We start from the raw sequence: 18637 nt of genomic DNA, 5'->3' as shown, positions 1-18637 counted from the left end.
GGCAGGCAGGCAGCCAGCCAGGTATGTGAAGGCAGGCAGGCAGCCAGGTATGTGAAGGCAGGCAGGCAGGCAGGCAGCCAGGTATGTGAAGGCAGGCAGGCAGCCAGGTATGTGAAGGCAGGCAGGCAGCCAGGTATGTGAAGGCAGGCAGGCGGCCAGGTATTTGAAGGCAGGCAGGCAGGCAGGTATGTGAAGGCAGGCAGGCAGGCAGGTATGTGAAGGCAGGCAGACAGCCAGGTATGTGAAGGCAGGCAGGCAGGCAGGTATGTGAAGGCAGGCAGCCAGCCAGCCAGGTATGTGAATCCAGGCAGGCAGCCAGGTATGTGAAGGCAGGCAGGCAGGCAGGCAGCCAGGTATGTGAAGACAGGCAGGCAGGCAGGCGGCCAGGTATGTGAAGGCAGGCAGGCAGGCGGCCAGGTATGTGAAGGCAGGCAGGCAGCCAGGTATGTGAAGGCAGGCAGGCAGGCGGCCAGGTATGTGAAGGCAGGCAGGCAGCCAGCCAGGTATGTGAAGGCAGGCAGGCAGGCAGCCAGGTATGTGAAGGCAGGCAGGCAGGCAGCCAGGTATGTGAAGACAGGCAGGCAGGCAGCCAGGTATGTGAAGGCAGGCAGGCAGGCAGCCAGGTATGTGAAGGCAGGCAGGCAGGCAGCCAGGTATGTGAAGGCAGGCAGGCAGGCAGCCAGGTATGTGAAGGCAGGCGGCCAGGTATGTGAAGGCAGGCAGGCAGGCGGCCAGGTATGTGAAGGCAGGCAGGCAGGCGGCCAGGTATGTGAAGGCAGGCAGGCGGCCAGGTATGTGAAGGCAGGCAGGCAGGCGGCCAGGTATGTGAAGGCAGGCAGGCAGGCGGCCAGGTATGTGAAGGCAGGCAGGCAGGCGGCCAGGTATGTGAAGGCAGGCAGGCGGCCAGGTATGTGAAGGCAGGCAGGCAGGCGGCCAGGTATGTGAAGGCAGGCAGGCAGGCGGCCAGGTATGTGAAGGCAGGCAGGCAGGCGGCCAGGTATGTGAAGGCAGGCAGGCAGGCAGGTATGTGAAGGCAGGCAGCCAGCCTGCCAGGTATGTGAAGGCAGGCAGGCAGCCAGGTATGTGAAGACAGGCAGGCAGGCAGGCAGGCAGCCAGGTATGTGAAGACAGGCAGGCAGGCAGGCGGCCAGGTATGTGAAGGCAGGCAGGCAGGCGGCCAGGTATGTGAAGGCAGGCAGGCAGCCAGGTATGTGAAGGCAGGCAGGCAGCCAGCCAGGTATGTGAAGGCAGGCAGGCAGCCAGCCAGGTATGTGAAGCCAGGCAGGCAGCCAGCCAGGTATGTGAAGGCAGGCAGGCAGCCAGCCAGGTATGTGAAGGCAGGCAGGCAGCCAGCCAGGTATGTGAAGGCAGGCAGGCAGCCAGCCAGGTATGTGAAGGCAGGCAGGCAGCCAGGTATGTGAAGGCAGGCAGGCAGCCAGGTATGTGAAGGCAGGCAGGCAGGCAGGCGGCCAGGTATGTGAAGACAGGCAGGCAGGCAGCCAGGTATGTGAAGGCAGGCAGGCAGCCAGGTATGTGAAGGCAGGCAGGCGGCCAGGTATTTGAAGGCAGGCAGGCAGGCAGGTATGTGAAGGCAGGCAGGCAGGCAGGTATGTGAAGGCAGGCAGACCGCCAGGTATGTGAAGGCAGGCAGGCAGGCAGGTATGTGAAGGCAGGCAGCCAGCCAGCCAGGTATGTGACTCCAGGCAGGCAGCCAGGTATGTGAAGGCAGGCAGGCAGCCAGGTATGTGAAGACAGGCAGGCAGGCAGGCGGCCAGGTATGTGAAGGCAGGCAGGCAGGCGGCCAGGTATGTGAAGGCAGGCAGGCAGCCAGGTATGTGAAGGCAGGCAGGCAGGCAGCCAGGTATGTGAAGGCAGGCAGGCAGGCAGCCAGGTATGTGAAGGCAGGCAGCCAGCCAGCCAGGTATGTGAAGGCAGGCAGCCAGCCAGGTATGTGAAGGCAGGCAGGCAGCCAGCCAGGTATGTGAAGGCAGGCAGGCAGCCAGCCAGGTATGTGAAGGCAGGCAGGCAGCCAGGTATGTGAAGGCAGGCAGGCAGGCAGCCAGGTATGTGAAGACAGGCAGGCAGGCAGGCAGCCAGGTATGTGAAGGCAGGCAGGCAGCCAGGTATGTGAAGGCAGGCAGGCGGCCAGGTATGTGAAGGCAGGCAGGCAGGCGGCCAGGTATGTGAAGGCAGGCAGGCAGCCGGCCAGGTATGTGAAGGCAGGCAGGCAGGCGGCCAGGTATGTGAAGGCAGTCAGGCAGGCGGCCAGGTATGTGAAGGCAGGCAGGCAGGCGGCCAGGTATGTGAAGGCAGGCAGGCAGGCGGCCAGGTATGTGAAGGCAGGCAGGCAGGCGGCCAGGTATGTGAAGGCAGGCAGGCAGGCGGCCAGGTATGTGAAGGCAGGCAGGCAGGCGGCCAGGTATGTGAAGGCAGGCAGGCAGGCGGCCAGGTATGTGAAGGCAGGCAGGCAGGCGGCCAGGTATGTGAAGGCAGGCAGGCAGGCGGCCAGGTATGTGAAGGCAGGCAGGCAGGCGGCCAGGTATGTGAAGGCAGGCAGGCAGCCGGCCAGGTATGTGAAGGCAGGCAGGCAGCCGGCCAGGTATGTGAAGGCAGGCAGGCAGCCGGCCAGGTATGTGAAGGCAGGCAGGCAGCCGGCCAGGTATGTGAAGGCAGGCAGGCAGCCAGGTATGTGAAGGCAGGCAGGCAGGCGGCCAGGTATGTGAAGGCAGGCAGGCAGGCAGGTATGTGAAGGCAGGCAGGCAGCCAGGTATGTGAAGGCAGGCAGGCAGCCAGGTATGTGAAGGCAGGCAGGCAGGCAGGTATGTGAAGGCAGGCAGGCAGGCAGCCAGGTATGTGAAGGCAGGCAGGCAGGCAGCCAGGTATGTGAAGGCAGGCAGGCAGCCAGCCAGGTATGTGAAGGCAGGCAGGCAGCCAGCCAGGTATGTGAAGGCAGGCAGGCAGCCAGGTATGTGAAGGCAGGCAGGCAGGCAGCCAGGTATGTGAAGACAGGCAGGCAGGCAGGCAGGCAGCCAGGTATGTGAAGGCAGGCAGGCGGCCAGGTATGTGAAGGCAGGCAGGCGGCCAGGTATGTGAAGGCAGGCGGCCAGGTATGTGAAGGCAGGCAGGCAGGCGGCCAGGTATGTGAAGGCAGGCAGGCAGGCGGCCAGGTATGTGAAGGCAGGCAGGCAGGCGGCCAGGTATGTGAAGGCAGGCAGGCAGGCGGCCAGGTATGTGAAGGCAGGCAGGCAGGCGGCCAGGTATGTGAAGGCAGGCAGGCAGGCGGCCAGGTATGTGAAGGCAGGCAGGCAGGCGGCCAGGTATGTGAAGGCAGGCAGGCAGGCGGCCAGGTATGTGAAGGCAGGCAGGCAGGCGGCCAGGTATGTGAAGGCAGGCAGGCAGGCGGCCAGGTATGTGAAGGCAGGCAGGCAGCCGGCCAGGTATGTGAAGGCAGGCAGGCAGCCGGCCAGGTATGTGAAGGCAGGCAGGCAGCCAGGTATGTGAAGGCAGGCAGGCAGCCGGCCAGGTATGTGAAGGCAGGCAGGCAGCCGGCCAGGTATGTGAAGGCAGGCAGGCAGCCGGCCAGGTATGTGAAGGCAGGCAGGCAGCCGGCCAGGTATGTGAAGGCAGGCAGGCAGCCGGCCAGGTATGTGAAGGCAGGCAGGCAGCCGGCCAGGTATGTGAAGGCAGGCAGGCAGCCAGGTATGTGAAGGCAGGCAGGCAGCCAGGTATGTGAAGGCAGGCAGGCAGGCAGGCGGCCAGGTATGTGAAGGCAGGCAGGCAGGCGGCCAGGTATGTGAAGGCAGGCAGGCAGGCAGGTAGGTATGTGAAGGCAGGCAGGCAGCCAGGTATGTGAAGGCAGGCAGGCAGGCAGGTATGTGAAGGCAGGCAGGCAGGTATGTGAAGGCAGGCAGGCAGCCAGGTATGTGAAGGCAGGCAGGCAGCCAGGTATGTGAAGGCAGGCAGGCAGCGAGGCTCCTTTTGAAAGGTGTTCCCAATGCCTGTTGTCCCTCTTCTCCCTCCCCTCTTCCGCATTGTTGCCATGGCAATGCGTCGGGCCAGGCCGACGGATACCGCCAGAGATCAGGACAAACCGCGGTATGTGTAGAGCGAAGTGGACTAAAGTAGTGCACTATATAGGGAATAGAATAGGGTGACATTTGGAATGCAACCCAAAAGTCAAATTTTATATTTAGTCCATCCCACTGATTTTAGTGGTAGTGAATTTCAGGGAATATGTCTCAGTGGGTCTAGAATACAGTTGCTGCATTTTTGATCTCGATTGTGGTAAACTGATTTGTTTGAGTGAATTTGGGAATGTTCTCCATGTGGTGATCCATGTGTTCGAGCTCTCAGAATCATAGACTAGTAGGATCGTCGTGGCAGTGTAAGGTCAGAGGCTCGCTGTACTTTAGAAGTGCATTCCTCGTTCTGTTCTCTGCCAGAAAACACATTTTCTTGTCACAGATTTGAAATGTAATGTCTTAAGAATTTGGAAAAACAAAACTTTCACAACACTCGAGATATCTCAAGGACCGTACACAATCAATTGACAACATTCAAAATACTTCAACGTGCCACGTTAAATTTTGTCCTGAATTTGATCATAACATTTCAGATGATAGACGTACTCCTCGTACAGTATGTCAATCTACAGTCGTGTTATAGGGCCTCAATGTCTCCTCCACAAGCATTCTGGTGGTTTTTTGTATTCAGGAACTTGTTCTCTCTCAAATCACAGCATGGTCATAGACTACTGCCAGGCAGACTGCCAGATCGTCATATTTGATTTATTTTAGTAGTTTATAGTCTTTACACAAGATGATCATGGAGCCTGCCGGGTGGCGCAGTGGTCTAAGGCACTGCATCGCAGTGCTAGCTGTGCCACCAGAGATTCTGGGTTCGAGCCCAGGCTGCAGCCGGCCGCGACCGGGAGGTCCATGGGGCGACGCACAATTGGCCCGGTGTCGTTAGGGAGGGTTTAGCCTCATCGCGCACTCATCGCGCACCACCTGTGGTGGGCCGGGGCGCAGTGCACGCTGACCAGGTCGCCTGGTTTCCTTCCTCTCCCTTCCTCCGACCTGCACATTGGTGCAGCTGGCTTTCCGAGTTGGATGTGCGTTGTCAAGAAGCAGTGCTTCTTGCAGTCGACATGCAAGTTGGACATTTTTTATCCCCATAATGCAACACACAAAGGCCAGCCAGGTATGTGAAGGCTAGACAAAATGTATCCACTTAAAACATCCATTCACATACTCCCCACACATACTAAGCAGCGAATAGACTATATAGGCTACCAGTTATTTTGTTTCAAATCCACGAAGGGAAGCGCACACTTCGGGAGAACGGACAGATTATTGGTCATGCAACTCGTCTCCATTAAAATAGTTTATTTTTTACCCTTTTTTCCTCCCCAATTTTGTGGTATTTAATTAGTAGAGTCTTGTCTCATCGCTGCAACTCCCGTACGGACTCGGGAGAGTTGCTTCTCACCAACTAGTACCATGCAGCAATCGCCTGCTTAGTGGGAGGCCCTATTTGTTGACCAATCACTCTTTGTTTTTTGTGTGACCCATGCGAACGTCGCCAAAGACATCACTCAGACAGGAACCAACTTTGCCTCAATACTAATGCTACAGGGATACAAATGAAAGTGATATGAGACCTCTCTCTCTGACCAATGAATTGTACACCCATTATGTTTTCAATTTGAGTGTATGATTTGGGGGATAATAAAGCTTATTTTTCATATTTTATTTTAACAGTAAATAAACAGTTTTTTAATAAACAATAGCAGCTACGTTGACACTGCAACGTTGATCATAGCCTTGCTGTTGGAAAACCACTTCAGTGTTGGACTTTCGGCTGTCGCAGATGCAACCCCCCCCCCCCCCAACCCCGACTCAATTTGGCAACTTTTGTCTAGTTGGCTTCGTTAGCCTTACTACTTGAACACACCCATTGAGTTCCCACTTCAGGAGGAAGGAGAGATTATTCAGACCACTAAGCACTGCACAGCAGGAAGGAAGGAATGGTAGAAGTGGCGCTCTCTGTTAGTGTTACATCACTGCAGACAGGGAGCGAGAGACCTTGCTTAGTTAGTCAAATAAGGGTGCGGCCTACCTGCCTACCGACAGCCTAGCTGTTTGCAACTCTCCCCTTGGGTGTGGAGGTTAAGGTTGATTCTACCTTTTTAATTTATTTAAAAAAATATTTTTTACATTTTTTTTGATTTAGTAAATATTTTCTTAACTCTTTCTTGAACTGCATTGTTGATTTAAGGGTTTATAACTAAGCATTTCACAGTAAGGTCTACACTTTAAACATTTGATTTGATGAGCCTCCCGAGTGGCACAGCCTTCTAAGACAATGCATCACAGTGCTAGCTGTGTCACTACAGATCCGGGTTCGTTTCCAGGCTGTCGTCGTAGCCGGCCGTGACCGTGAGACCCTCAAGGCGGCGCAACATTGGTCGTGTTAGGGGAGGAAAAATCTTATGCGAGCAAGGAGGCCTACAAAACCTGACTCAGTTACACCAGCTGCGTCAGGAGGAATGGGCCAAAATTCACCCAATTTATTGTGGGAAGCTTGTGGAAGGCTACCCAAAACATTTCACCCAAGACTCACTGGGAATGTGATGAAATAAATAAAAGCTGAAATAAATAATTCTCTCTACTATTATTCTGACATTTCACATTCTTAAAATAAAGTGGTGATCCTAACTGACCTAAGACAGGGAATTTTTACTAGTATTAAATGTCAGGAACTGGTACAGAGTCAATGTGCGGGGGCCACTGGTTATTTGAGGTAGGATGTACATGTAGGTAGAGTTGTTAATATGAAAGTGACTATGCATAGATGACAACCGAGAGTAGCAGTGGTACCGCTTGCCATGCGGTAGCAGATAGAACAGTGTATGACTGGGGTGGCTGGAGTCTTTGACATTTTCTTTAGGGCCTTCCTCTGACACCACCTGGTATAGAGTTCCTGGATGGCAGGAAGCTTGGACTCAGTGATGTACTGGGCTATTCGCACTACCCTCGCACTAGCCTTGCGGTCGGAGGCTGAGCAGTTGCCGTACCAGGCAGTGATGCAACCTAGTGCAGCTGAAGAACCTTTTGAGGATCTCAAGACCCATGCCAAATCTTTTCAGTCTCCTGAAGGGGAATAGGTTTTGTTGTGACCTCTTCATGACGGACTTGGTGTGCTTGGACCATGTTTGTTGTTGATGTGGACACCAAGGAACTTGAAGCTCTCAACCTGCTCCACTGCAGCCATGTCGATGAGAATGGGGGCGTGCTCGGCCCTCTTTTTTTTCTGTAGTCAGCTCCTTTGTCTTGATCACGTTGAGGGAGAGGTTGTTATTCTGGCACCACACGGCCAGGTCTCTGACCTCCTCCCTACAGGCTGTCTCGTCGTTCTCGGTGATCAGGCCTACCACTGTTGTGTCGTCAGCAAACTTAATGATGGCGTTGGAGTCGTGCCTGGCCGTGCAGTCATGAGTGAACAAGAAGTACAGGAGGGGCCTGAGTACGCACCCCTGAGGGGCCCCTGTGTTGAGGATCAGTGCGGCGGATGTGTTGTTACCTACCCTTACCACCTGGGGGCGGCCCGTCAGGAAGTCCAGGATCCAGGTGCAGAAAGTTTTTGAAAAGTATGTTAAGAGACCGAGTGACCGAGTGCGTATCCTTCCTGAGCGGTATGACGGCTTGCGTACTATTGTTTGTACAGATGAACGTGGTGCCTTCAGGCTCCCAGGGATGAACCAGACTTGTGGTCTACAATTTTTTTTTCCTGAGGTCTTGGCTGTTTTCTTTTGATTTTTCCCATGATGTCAAGCAAAGAGGCACTGAGTATGAAGGTAGGCCTTGAAATACATCTACAGGTACACCTCCAATTGACTCAAAGGCTAATTGACATCATATCAGAAGCCATGACTTCATTTTCTGGAATATTCCAAGCTGTTTAAAGGCACAGTCAACTTAGTGTATGTAAACGTCTGACCCACTGGAATTGTGATACAGTGAATTATAAGTGAAATAATCTGTCTGTAAACAATTGTTGGAAAAATGACTTGTCATGCACAGAGTAGATGTCCTAACCGACTTGCCAAAACTATAGTTTGTTAACAAGAAATTTGTGGAGTTGAAAAACTAGTTTTAATCACTCCAACCTTAAGTGTATGTAAACTTCCGACTTCAACTGTAGGTGGTCCAGAGTTCTTTTCCCTCTGGTTGCACATTTTAACATGATGATAGAAAAACGTATTTAAGTTTCCCTGCATTAAAGTCCCTGGCTACTATGAGTCGCCGCCTCTGGGTGAGTGTTTTCCTGTTTGCTTATGGCGGAATACAGCTCATTCATTGCTGTCTTAGTGCCAGCCTAACACCTAAAGTACATAACATTATCAAACTAATTTAAATATGAAGTAGCCTTTGTTTTTTTTATTTTTCCTGATTTCTGTAACTGTTTAACAAAAGCTTGTAAAAATGGACTTGTAATTCAGATCACGTGGCTTATCAGTTTGGTGTGAATGTTTTCCTTCAGTGCTCTATTTTAATTAAAGAGAGCATGTGGTTTCGGGGTATGTAACAGGTTTTTGGCTTTGGTGGGTGTGAGGAGGCAATCATTGGAATATGTCAGACTTTATAATGGCCGAAAAACACTCCTCAGTCATGACCTCCTCACCAAGAGACTAAAATACCTTGCTGCCAAAAGGCTAACACTGAGTTACTCGGAGGCACACTCGGAGGCACACTCGGAGGCACACTCGGAGGCACACTCGGAGGCATTTTAGGATGTTTGACCATTACCCATTTTTTATGTTGCTATAATCTAACGACATTGAAAGCCATATATGATAGTGTGTTCTGTGTATTATTGGTAGTAGTAATCTACATGTATATCATGGCACAAAATGCTTACCTACATATTATTGGCTCAATAAATACCCCAAGTTGTTGTGCTGCCATTGCTGTTTTGGATTTGGCAGTGCAGTTGAGTGGACATGGGACAGGGTGAAGAGTTTTTTTTTTTAAGTCTAGTTCTGTGATTAATTTCCATCAATTTAAAAAAATATATATTTATATATATTTTTTTTACCTGAGCTGGAATAATGGCAGACTGACTTGACATTTCTGGCTGTGGTTCTACTGTGATTTGTGATGGGTGTAGTTTGGCATGTGTTGAAGAGGTAGCTCTACAGAGCAGCGTAGTCACCTGAAGGGCTGGCTGCATCCCTAATAGCAACCTACATATACCCTATATAGAGCACTAGCCCTGGTCAACAGTAGTGCATCCCAAATAGAAACCTACATATACCCTATATAGAGCACTAGCCCTGGTCAAGAGTAGTGCATCTACAAAGTGTGTTGTTTGAGACGCAGATGCTTTCTGTCTGTAGAACACTTCTTTGACTGGGTTTAACTTTAGGAATGTGGTTGCTGCAGATGCTTTCTGTCTGTAGATCACTTCTTTGTCTGGGTTTAACTTTAGGAATGCGGTTGCTGCCTTGCTGATCAACCTCATTGCCACCAACTTCTTAAAACGGGTATGGTTAGTGACTGGGAATGGAAATTCACCTGGGCTATTTGTCTATATTTAAACCTCCTGTTGCCTTAAGGTTTTATGTAGTTGAAAGATGGGGGGGGGGGGGGGGGGGGGGAGATTTATTCTCTTTTAGTTCAGTTTTTTTTGTTTTATTTTTGCTCTTGGTTCTACGCTACATACGTTACAGAAGTATGTGGACACCTGCTCGTCAAACATCTCATTCCACAATCATGGTTATTAATATGGAGTTGGTCCTCCCCTTTGCTGCTATAACAGCCTCCAGTCTTCTGGGAAGGCTTTCCACTAGATGTTGGAACATTGCTGCTGGGACTTGCTTCCATTCAGACACGAGCATTAGTGAGGTCGGGCACTGATGATGGGCGATTAGGCCTGGCTCGCAATTTATCCCGAATGTGTTCGATGGGCTTGAGCTCAGGGCTCTGTGCAGGCCAGTCAAGTTCTTCCACAACACTCTCAACAAACCATTTCTGTATGGACGTCGCTTTGTGTTTGGGAGCATTGTCATGCTGAAACGGGAAAGGGCCTTCCCCAAAATGTTGCCACACAGTTTTGGAAGCACAGAATCGTCTAGAATGCCATTGCTTGCCGTAGCGTGAAGATTTCCCTTTCATTGAATGAAGGGAACTACCCTGAACCATGACAAATTCACCCCCAGACCTTTATTCCTCCACCACCAAACTTTACAGTTGGCATTATGCATTGGTGCAGGTAGCGTTCTGGCATCCGCCAAACCCAGATTTTTCAGTCAGACTGCCAGATGGTGAAACGTGATTCATCAATCCAGAGAACGCGTTTTCACTTCTCCATTTCAATGACGACGAGTTTTCCACCTCTCCAGCCGACGCTTGGCATTGCGCATGGTGATCTTAGGCTTGTGTGCGTCTGCTCGGCCATGGAAACCCATTTCACGAAGCTCCCGGCGAACAGTTATTGTGCTGACGTTGCTTACGGAGGCAGTTTGGAACTCGGTAGTGAGTGTTGTAACTGAGGACAGATTATTAGATGAACAGGCAGTTAACCCACTAGGCCGTCATTGAAAATAAGAATTTGTTCTTAACTGACTTGCCTAGTTAAATAAAGGTAAAATGAAGAAGTTTTTTTTTTTACACGCTACGATCTTGTGTGGCCTACCACTTTGCAGCTGAGCCTTTTTTGCTCCTAGACATTTCCACTCCACAACAACAGTGCTTACTGTTGACCGGGGCAGGTCAAGCAGGGCAGAAATTTGACGAACTGCCTTGTTGGAAAGGTGGCATCCTACGATGGTGGTGTTGCCATGTTGAAAGTCATCTGAGCTCTTCAGTCCAGGCCATTCTACTGCCAGTGTTTGCCAATGCATGGCTGTGTACTCCATATTATACTCCTGTCAACTCCTGAAATAGCCGAATCCACTAATATGGAGGGGTGTCCACATACTATTGGCTATTTAGTGTATCTAGTATGACACAAACATTTTATATTGTGAATGACACGAGTGCTTTAGTTTCCTTTCCTTGTCAGACTGAAATCTAAGTGGACTTGACTGTTTAGTGCACTTCAAGTCCTCTGACATGCTTTGTGAATGTGAAACCGGTTTTGCTTTGGAAGAATGAGTTGGCAAAATCATTTGCAGGAATCTGTGGCCATTTCAAAATACTCCTCGGTGAAAACTCTTTCTCTCTCTCCTTTTTTCCACTCTCCCCTTTCTCTCTCTCTCTCTCTCTCTCTCTCTCTCTCCTTTTTTCCACCCTCCCCTTTCTCTCTCTCTCTCTCTCTCTCTCTCTCTCCTCTTTTCCACCCTCCCCTTTCTCTCTCTCTCTCTCTCTCTCCTCTTTTCCACCCTCCCCTTTCTCTCTCTCTCTCTCTCTCTCCTCTTTTCCACCCTCCCCTTTCTCTCTCTCTCTCTCTCTCTCTCTCTTTTCCACCCTCCCCTTTCTCTCTCTCTTCTCTTTTCCACCCTCCCCTTTCTCTCTCTTCTCTTTTCCACCCTCCCCTTTCTCTCTCTCTCTCTCTCTCTCTCTCTCTCTCCTCTTTTCCACCCTCCCCTCTCTCTTTCCACCCCCCAGTGAGCGACCTCCAGACGTTTCTCCACAATGAGCCGGGAGCGAGCAGACTCCCAGGGGTCACTTGGGCCTGACGATGAGGTCATGCCATATAGTGACGACGAGACGGATGATGAGTTGGACCCCGGCTCAGACGAAGAGCGGCCACAGGTCGAAGAGGCCAAGAGCACCGGTAAGAGACTGGGAGCAGACACACACACACCTCATCCATTAGACAATCATCTGAGAAACCACCCTTAATAATGGTAATACCACCTTTTGATTCATTTGGAAATGTACCAGTTTCACCATTCAGCTGCCATGTTCTGTCTGCCCTTTTGTTTCCAGAGTCTTGACTGTCTGCCCTTTTTGTTTCCAGAGTCTTGACTGTCTGCCCTTTTTGTTTCCAGAGTCTTGACTGTCTGCCCTTTTTGTTTCCAGAGTCTTGACTGTCTGCCCTTTTTGTTTCCAGAGTCTTGACTGTCTGCCCTTTTTGTTTCCAGAGTCTTGACTGTCTGCCCTTTTTGTTTCCAGAGCCTTGACTGTCTGCCCTTTTTGTTTCCAGAGTCTTGACTGTCTGCCCTTTTTGTTTCCAGAGCCTTGACTGTCTGCCCTTTTTGTTTCCAGAGTCTTGACTGTCTGCCCTTTTTGTTTCCAGAGCCTTGACTGTCTGCCCTTTTTGTTTCCAGAGCCTTGACTGTCTGCCCTTTTTGTTTCCAGAGCCTTGACTGTCTGCCCTTTTTGTTTCCAGAGCCTTGACTGTCTGCCCTTTTTGTTTCCAGAGCCTTGACTGTCTGCCCTTTTTGTTTCCAGAGCCTTGACTGTCTGCCCTTTTTGTTTCCAGAGCCTTGACTGTCTGCCCTTTTTGTTTCCAGAGTCTGGTTGGAGAGTCAAAGCAAACGACAGGGCCTTCTGTAACCTGCCAGAGTTTCAGAAAAAATACTTCTTGTGTCTCAAGAGGAGTAAATATGCAGTAAGTTCCCTCTCTCCCAGTTCCACCTAGAACTGCTGGTTCAAGCCTAGGTCTTGTTCGTTAGGCACCACACGAAGGCAATGGACAGAAACGGGAAAGATGTACCTGGACTTGTCCAATAAGAAACACATGTTTTAGATTCCCAATTGTAAAAGGGTTTAAAACCGTTTTATAGTTGCATGCCCTCATGAACACCAGCCTCATGAACACCAGCCTCATGAACACCAGCCTCATGAACGCCAGCCTCATGAACCCTCATGAACACCAGCCTCATGAACCCTCATGAACACCAGCCTCATGAACGCCAGCCTCGTGAACCTTAGTGAACACTAGCCTCATGAACCTTAGTGAACACCAGCCTCATGAACCTTAGTGAACACCAGCCTCATGAGCCCTCATGAACACCAGCCTCATGAGCCCTCATGAACACCAGCCTCATGAACCCTCATGAACACCAGCCTCATGAACCCTCATGAACACCAGCCTCATGAACCCTCATGAACACCAGCCTCATGAACGCCAGCCTCGTGAACCTTAGTGAACACCAGCCTCATGAACCTTAGTGAACACCAGCCTCATGAGACCTCATGAACACCAGCCTCATGAGACCTCATGAACACCAGCCTCATGAGCCCTCATGAACACCAGCCTCATGAGCCCTCATGACCACCAGCCTCATGAACCCTCATGAACACCAGCCTCATGAACACCAGCCTCGTAAACCTTAGTGAACACCTGCCTCATGAACGCCAGCCTCGTGAACCTTAGTGAACACCAGCCTCATGAACGCCAGCCTCGTGATCCTTAGCGAACACTAGCCTCAGATTGAGTAAAGCAAAGTATTGACTAATGAAACCGGTATATATATTTTATTTAGGAGTAATGCCAGTTGCTGGCAGGAGCGTGACAATAAAGGGTAAACACTGAGGTCGGTAGAAACCGATGGAAACCGATGGAAACCGATCGCCGTAATGTGCTTAGGAGGAGCACAGTGTCGTCCCTTAAACAAGCCCATATTTTAGTACGGTAGGAGATAAAAGGCCGGGGCTTTGTTGAGATTTTTTCCGTTTGCATACTATTACGTATTTTCCAATGTTGTCATCGTTGACGCAGTAGTAGATCCAGTGCATCATGGACAATAAGGAAGTATTTTATTTGATCCTTTCTGGTTGTCCCTACTTCCTCCTTCCTGTGCTGATGTGTCTGTCAGACTGGTCTGAACACTTTGCATTATTACGGCTCCATAAAATACACCGACTCTGTGCTGAAAATAATATATATATATATATATATGTGTGTATTTACCAGTGACTGACAGAACAGGACTTGTGGTTAGTCTGTAGTTGGCTCTCTTTTCCCCATCTGTGGCGATAGAATGTCTTCTCTTTAGTGTTCATTTACTTGTTAGTCACCATTAGAATAATCTCATGTTACCACACTCCTCCTCAGTGTCGATCATCAGAGAGTTAGCCTGAAATCAAGGCTACCATTATGCAAATGAGGTGATATGAATCTCATTCAGTTGTCTATTTAAAAAAAAAAAGAACAAAAAAAAAGATTGCTAACAAGCCTAACTGCAGGCACATTGGTGGCACAAAGTACAGATGTCAAACTATGACTAAGTCTTTTCTGACATCTGAAAATAGCTCAGCTTTTGTTTACAGCTATTCATTTGTTTTTTCTGTGATCCGTGGTTGTGCTCTGCCTGCCGTAAGGTATTGGGATTATGACACTGGGAAATTTATTGTACACAGCAGACACTCGCCTAAAAACCAACCTCCCGCTTTCCTTCTGTTAGTAATTCTTTAAAGGAATGGACGGAGCAAGTGTAGGGTGTTCTGTGTGTAACTAAATGTGCTGCTTTCCCTGGTTAAATAAAGAGCAGAGAGGTCTGGGCTAAAGCCACTACCTTTTTAAAGCACCACTCCTAAACCACACTCTTATCCATTCACCTAGCTGCTGCTGTTTTTCCTTTGAAGACTACTCTTATAAAGTCCACTTGACCTTTTACACTGGTGTAAAATCAAATCACATTGTATTTATCACATGCGCCGAATTCAACAGGTGTAGACTTTTCAGTGAAATGTTTACTTACGAGCCCTGTATTCAGGCGGGTATCGATACAGAGTCAATGTGGAGGCTATATACAGGGTATTACGGTACAGAGTCAATGTGGAGACTATATACAGGGTATTATGGTACCGAGTCAATGTGGAGGCTATATACAGGGTATTACGGTACCAAGTCAATGTGGAGGCTATATACAGGGTATTACGGTACAGAGTCAATGTGGAGGCTATATACAGGGTATTATGGTACCGAGTCAATGTGGAGGCTATATACAGGGTATTACGGTACCAAGTCAATGTGGAGGCTATATACAGGGTGTTACGGTACAGAGTCAATGTGGAGGCTATATACAGGGTGTTACGGTACCGAGTCAATGTGGAGGCTATATACAGGGTATTACGGTACCGAGTCAATGTGGAGGCTATATACAGGGTGTTACGGTACAGAGTCAATGTGGAGGCTATATACAGGGTATTACGGTACAGAGTCAATGTGGAGGCTATATACAGGGTGTTACGGTACAGAGTCAATGTGGAGGCTATATACAGGGTATTACGGTACCGAGTCAATGTGGAGGCTATATACAGGGTGTTACGGTACAGAGTCAATGTGGAGGCTATATACAGGGTATTACGGTACAGAGTCAATGTGGAGGCTATATACAGGGGGTACCGGTACAGAGTCAATGTGGAGGCTATATACAGGGTATTACGGTACCGAGTCAATGTGGAGGCTATATACAGGGTGTTACGGTACAGAGTCAATGTGGAGGCTATATACAGGGTATTACGGTACAGAGTCAATGTGGAGGCTATATACAGGGGGTACCGGTACAGAGTCAATGTGGAGGCTATATACAGGGTATTATGGTACAGAGTCAATATGGAGGCTATATACAGGGTGTTACGGTACAGAGTCAATGTGGAGGCTATATACAGGGGGTACCGGTACAGAGTCAATGTGGAGGCTATATACAGGGTATTATGGTACCGAGTCAATGTGGAGGCTATATACAGGGTATTACGGTACCAAGTCAATGTGGAGGCTATATACAGGGTGTTACGGTACAGAGTCAATGTGGAGGCTATATACAGGGTGTTACGGTACCGAGTCAATGTGGAGGCTATATACAGGGTATTACGGTACCGAGTCAATGTGGAGGCTATATACAGGGTGTTACGGTACAGAGTCAATGTGGAGGCTATATACAGGGTATTACGGTACAGAGTCAATGTGGAGACTACATACAGGGGGTACCGGTACAGAGTCAATGTGGAGGCTATATACAGGGTATTACGGTACAGAGTCAATGTGGAGACTACATACAGGGGGTACCGGTACAGAGTCAATGTGGAGGCTATATACAGGGGGGTACCGGTACAGAGTCAATGTGGAGGCTATATACAGGGTATTACGGTACAGAGTCAATGTGGAGACTACATACAGGGGGTACCAGTACAGAGTCAATGTGGAGGCTATATACAGGGGGTACCAGTACAGAGTCAATGTGGAGGCTATATACAGGGGGTACCAGTACAGAGTCAATATGGAGGCTATATACAGGGGGTACCAGTACAGAGTCAATGTGGAGGCTATATACAGGGGGTACCAGTACAGAGTCAATATGGAGGCTATATACAGGGGGTACCGGTACAGAGTCAATGTGGAGGCTATATACAGGGGGTACCAGTACAATGTGGAGGCTATATACAGGGGTACCAGTACAATGTGGAGGCTATATACAGGGTATTACGGTACAGAGTCAATGTGGAGACTATATAAAGGGTATTACGGTACAGAGTCAATGTGGAGGCTCGTTAGCAAGTCCAGGATCCAGTTGCAGAGGGAGGTGTTTAGTCCCAGAGTCCTAAGCTTAGTGATGAGCTTTGTGGGGCACTATGGTGTTGAATGCTGAGCTGTAGTCAATGAACAGCATTATCACATACGTGTTCCTTTTGTCCAGGTGAGAAAGGGCAGTGTGGAGTGCGATTGAGATTGCGTCATCTGTCTATGTTGGGGCGGTATGCGAATTGGAGTGGGTCTAGGGTGTCCGGAACAGTTGAGTACACGTCCTGGTAATCCGTCTGGCCCAGCGGCTTTGTGAATGTTAACCTGTTTTTAAAGGTTTTGATCAAATTAAATGTATTTATATACATCAGCTGATATATCAAAGTGCTGTACAGAAACCTAAAAGCCTAAAACAGCAAGCAATGCAGGTGTAGAAGCACGGTGGCTAGGAAAAACTCCCTAGAAAGACCAGAACCTAGGAAGAAACCTGGCTATGAGGGGTGGCCAGTCCTCTTCTGGCTGTGCCGGGTGGAGTTTAAAACAGAACATGGCCAAGATGTTCAAATGTTCATAAATGACCAGCAGGGTCAAATAATAATAATCACAGTAGTTGTCGAGGGTGCAACAAGTCAGCACCTCAGGAGTAAATGTCAGTTGGCTTTTCTTAGCCGATCATTGAGAGTATCTCTACCTCTCCTGCTGTCTCTAGAGAGTTGAAAACACGTCCGGTGAACAGGTCAGGGTTCCATAGCCGCAGGCAGAACAGTTGAAACTGGAGCAGCAGCACAGCCAGGTGGACTGGGGACAGCAAGGAGTCCTCATGCCAGGTAGTCCTGAGGTATGGTCCTTGGGCTCAGGTCCTCTGAGAGAAGAAGAAAGAAAGAGAGAATTAGAGAGCATACTTAAATTCACACAGGACACCTGATAAGACAGGAGAAATACTCCAGATATAACAAACTGACCCTAGCCCCCCGACACATAAACTACTGCAGCAAAAATACTGGAGGCTGAGACAGGAGGGGTCAAACACTGAGGCCCCATCCGATGATACCCCCGGACAGGGCCAAACAGGCAGGATATAACCCCACCCACTTCGCCAAAGCACAGCCCCCACACCACTATAGGGTTATCTTCACATCGGCTACTGAGCGCGTTACCACATATCCATCCGGAACAGCTGGTGCTCTCGTGCATGCCTAGTGCTCTCGTGCATGCCTAGTGCTTTCGTGCATGCCTATGTACAGTTATTTAAGTGACTATGCGTCGATAATAACAGAGAGTAGCATCAGTGTAGAAGAGGGGGGGGGGGGGGGGGCAATGCAAATAGTCTGGGTAGCCATGTCTTGTCCTTTGGGTGTCCTAGACGTATTCTGCATCCCAAATGGTACTCTCCCTGTATACCTGCACTACTTTTGAGTTCTGGTCCAATGTAGACCCCTTTATAGGACATACAGTTGAAGTCAGAAGTTTACATCCACTTAGGTTGGAGTCATTCAAACTAGTTTTTCAACCACTCTACAAATTTTTTGACAAGTCGGTTAGGACATATACTTTGTGCATGATACAAGTCATTTTTCCAACAATTGTTTACAGACAGATTATTTCACTTATAATTCACTGTATCACAATTCCAGTGGGTCAGAAGTTTACATACGCTAAGTTGACTGTGCCTTTTAAACAGCTTGGAAAATTCCAGAAAATGATGTAATGGCCTTAGAAGCTTCTGATAGGCTAATAAACATAATTTGAGTCAATTGGAGGTGTACCTGTGGATGTATTTCAAGGCCTACCTTCAAACCCAGTGCCTCTTTACTTGACATCATGGGAAAATCAAAAGAAATCAGCCAAAAAATGTAGACCTCCACAAGTCTGGTTCATCCTTGGGAGCAATTTCCAAACGCCTGCGGGAACCACGTTCATCTGTACAAACAATAGTGAGCAATTATAAACACCATGGGACCACGCAGCCGTCATACCGCTCAGGAAGGAGACGCGTTCTGTCTCCTAGAGATGAACATACTTTGGTGCGAGAAGTGCAAATCAATCCCAGAACAACAGCAAAGGACCTTGTGAAGATGTTGGAGGAAACAGGTACAAAAGTATGATGGCTTAAGGACAACAAAGTCAAGGTATTGGAGTGGCCATCACAAAGCCCTGACCTCAATCCTATAGAAAATTTGTGGGCAGAACTGAGAAAGCGTGTGTGAGCAAGGAGGCC

At 49.3% G+C, this 18637-nt stretch overlaps 1 protein-coding gene across 2 annotated transcripts in view; it reads left to right on the top strand.

The window, feature by feature from the left end:
- atp8b1 (ATPase phospholipid transporting 8B1) overlaps positions 1-18637 on the top strand; it is a 74063-nt gene that overhangs the window by 9152 nt on the left and 46274 nt on the right. Inside the window, exons 2-3 of one of the 2 annotated variants that reach the window (XM_090191618.1) lie at positions 11613-11781; positions 12464-12561. In XM_090191618.1, coding sequence (XP_090047744.1) covers positions 11640-11781; positions 12464-12561 — 240 coding nt within the window. In that variant the 5' untranslated portion in view covers positions 11613-11639. The remainder of the gene's footprint in view (positions 1-11612; positions 11782-12463; positions 12562-18637) is intronic. The other variant, XM_090191619.1, reaches the window with a different exon arrangement.

The sequence above is a fragment of the Oncorhynchus mykiss genome, chromosome 12, assembly GCF_057628025.1.
Source record: "Oncorhynchus mykiss isolate SJ-2025 chromosome 12, ASM5762802v1, whole genome shotgun sequence".
In the NCBI taxonomy this organism is placed as follows: Eukaryota; Metazoa; Chordata; class Actinopteri; order Salmoniformes; family Salmonidae; genus Oncorhynchus; species Oncorhynchus mykiss.
Note: the sequence above shows the minus strand (reverse complement) of the source record. Positions and strands in the feature narration are given on the sequence as shown.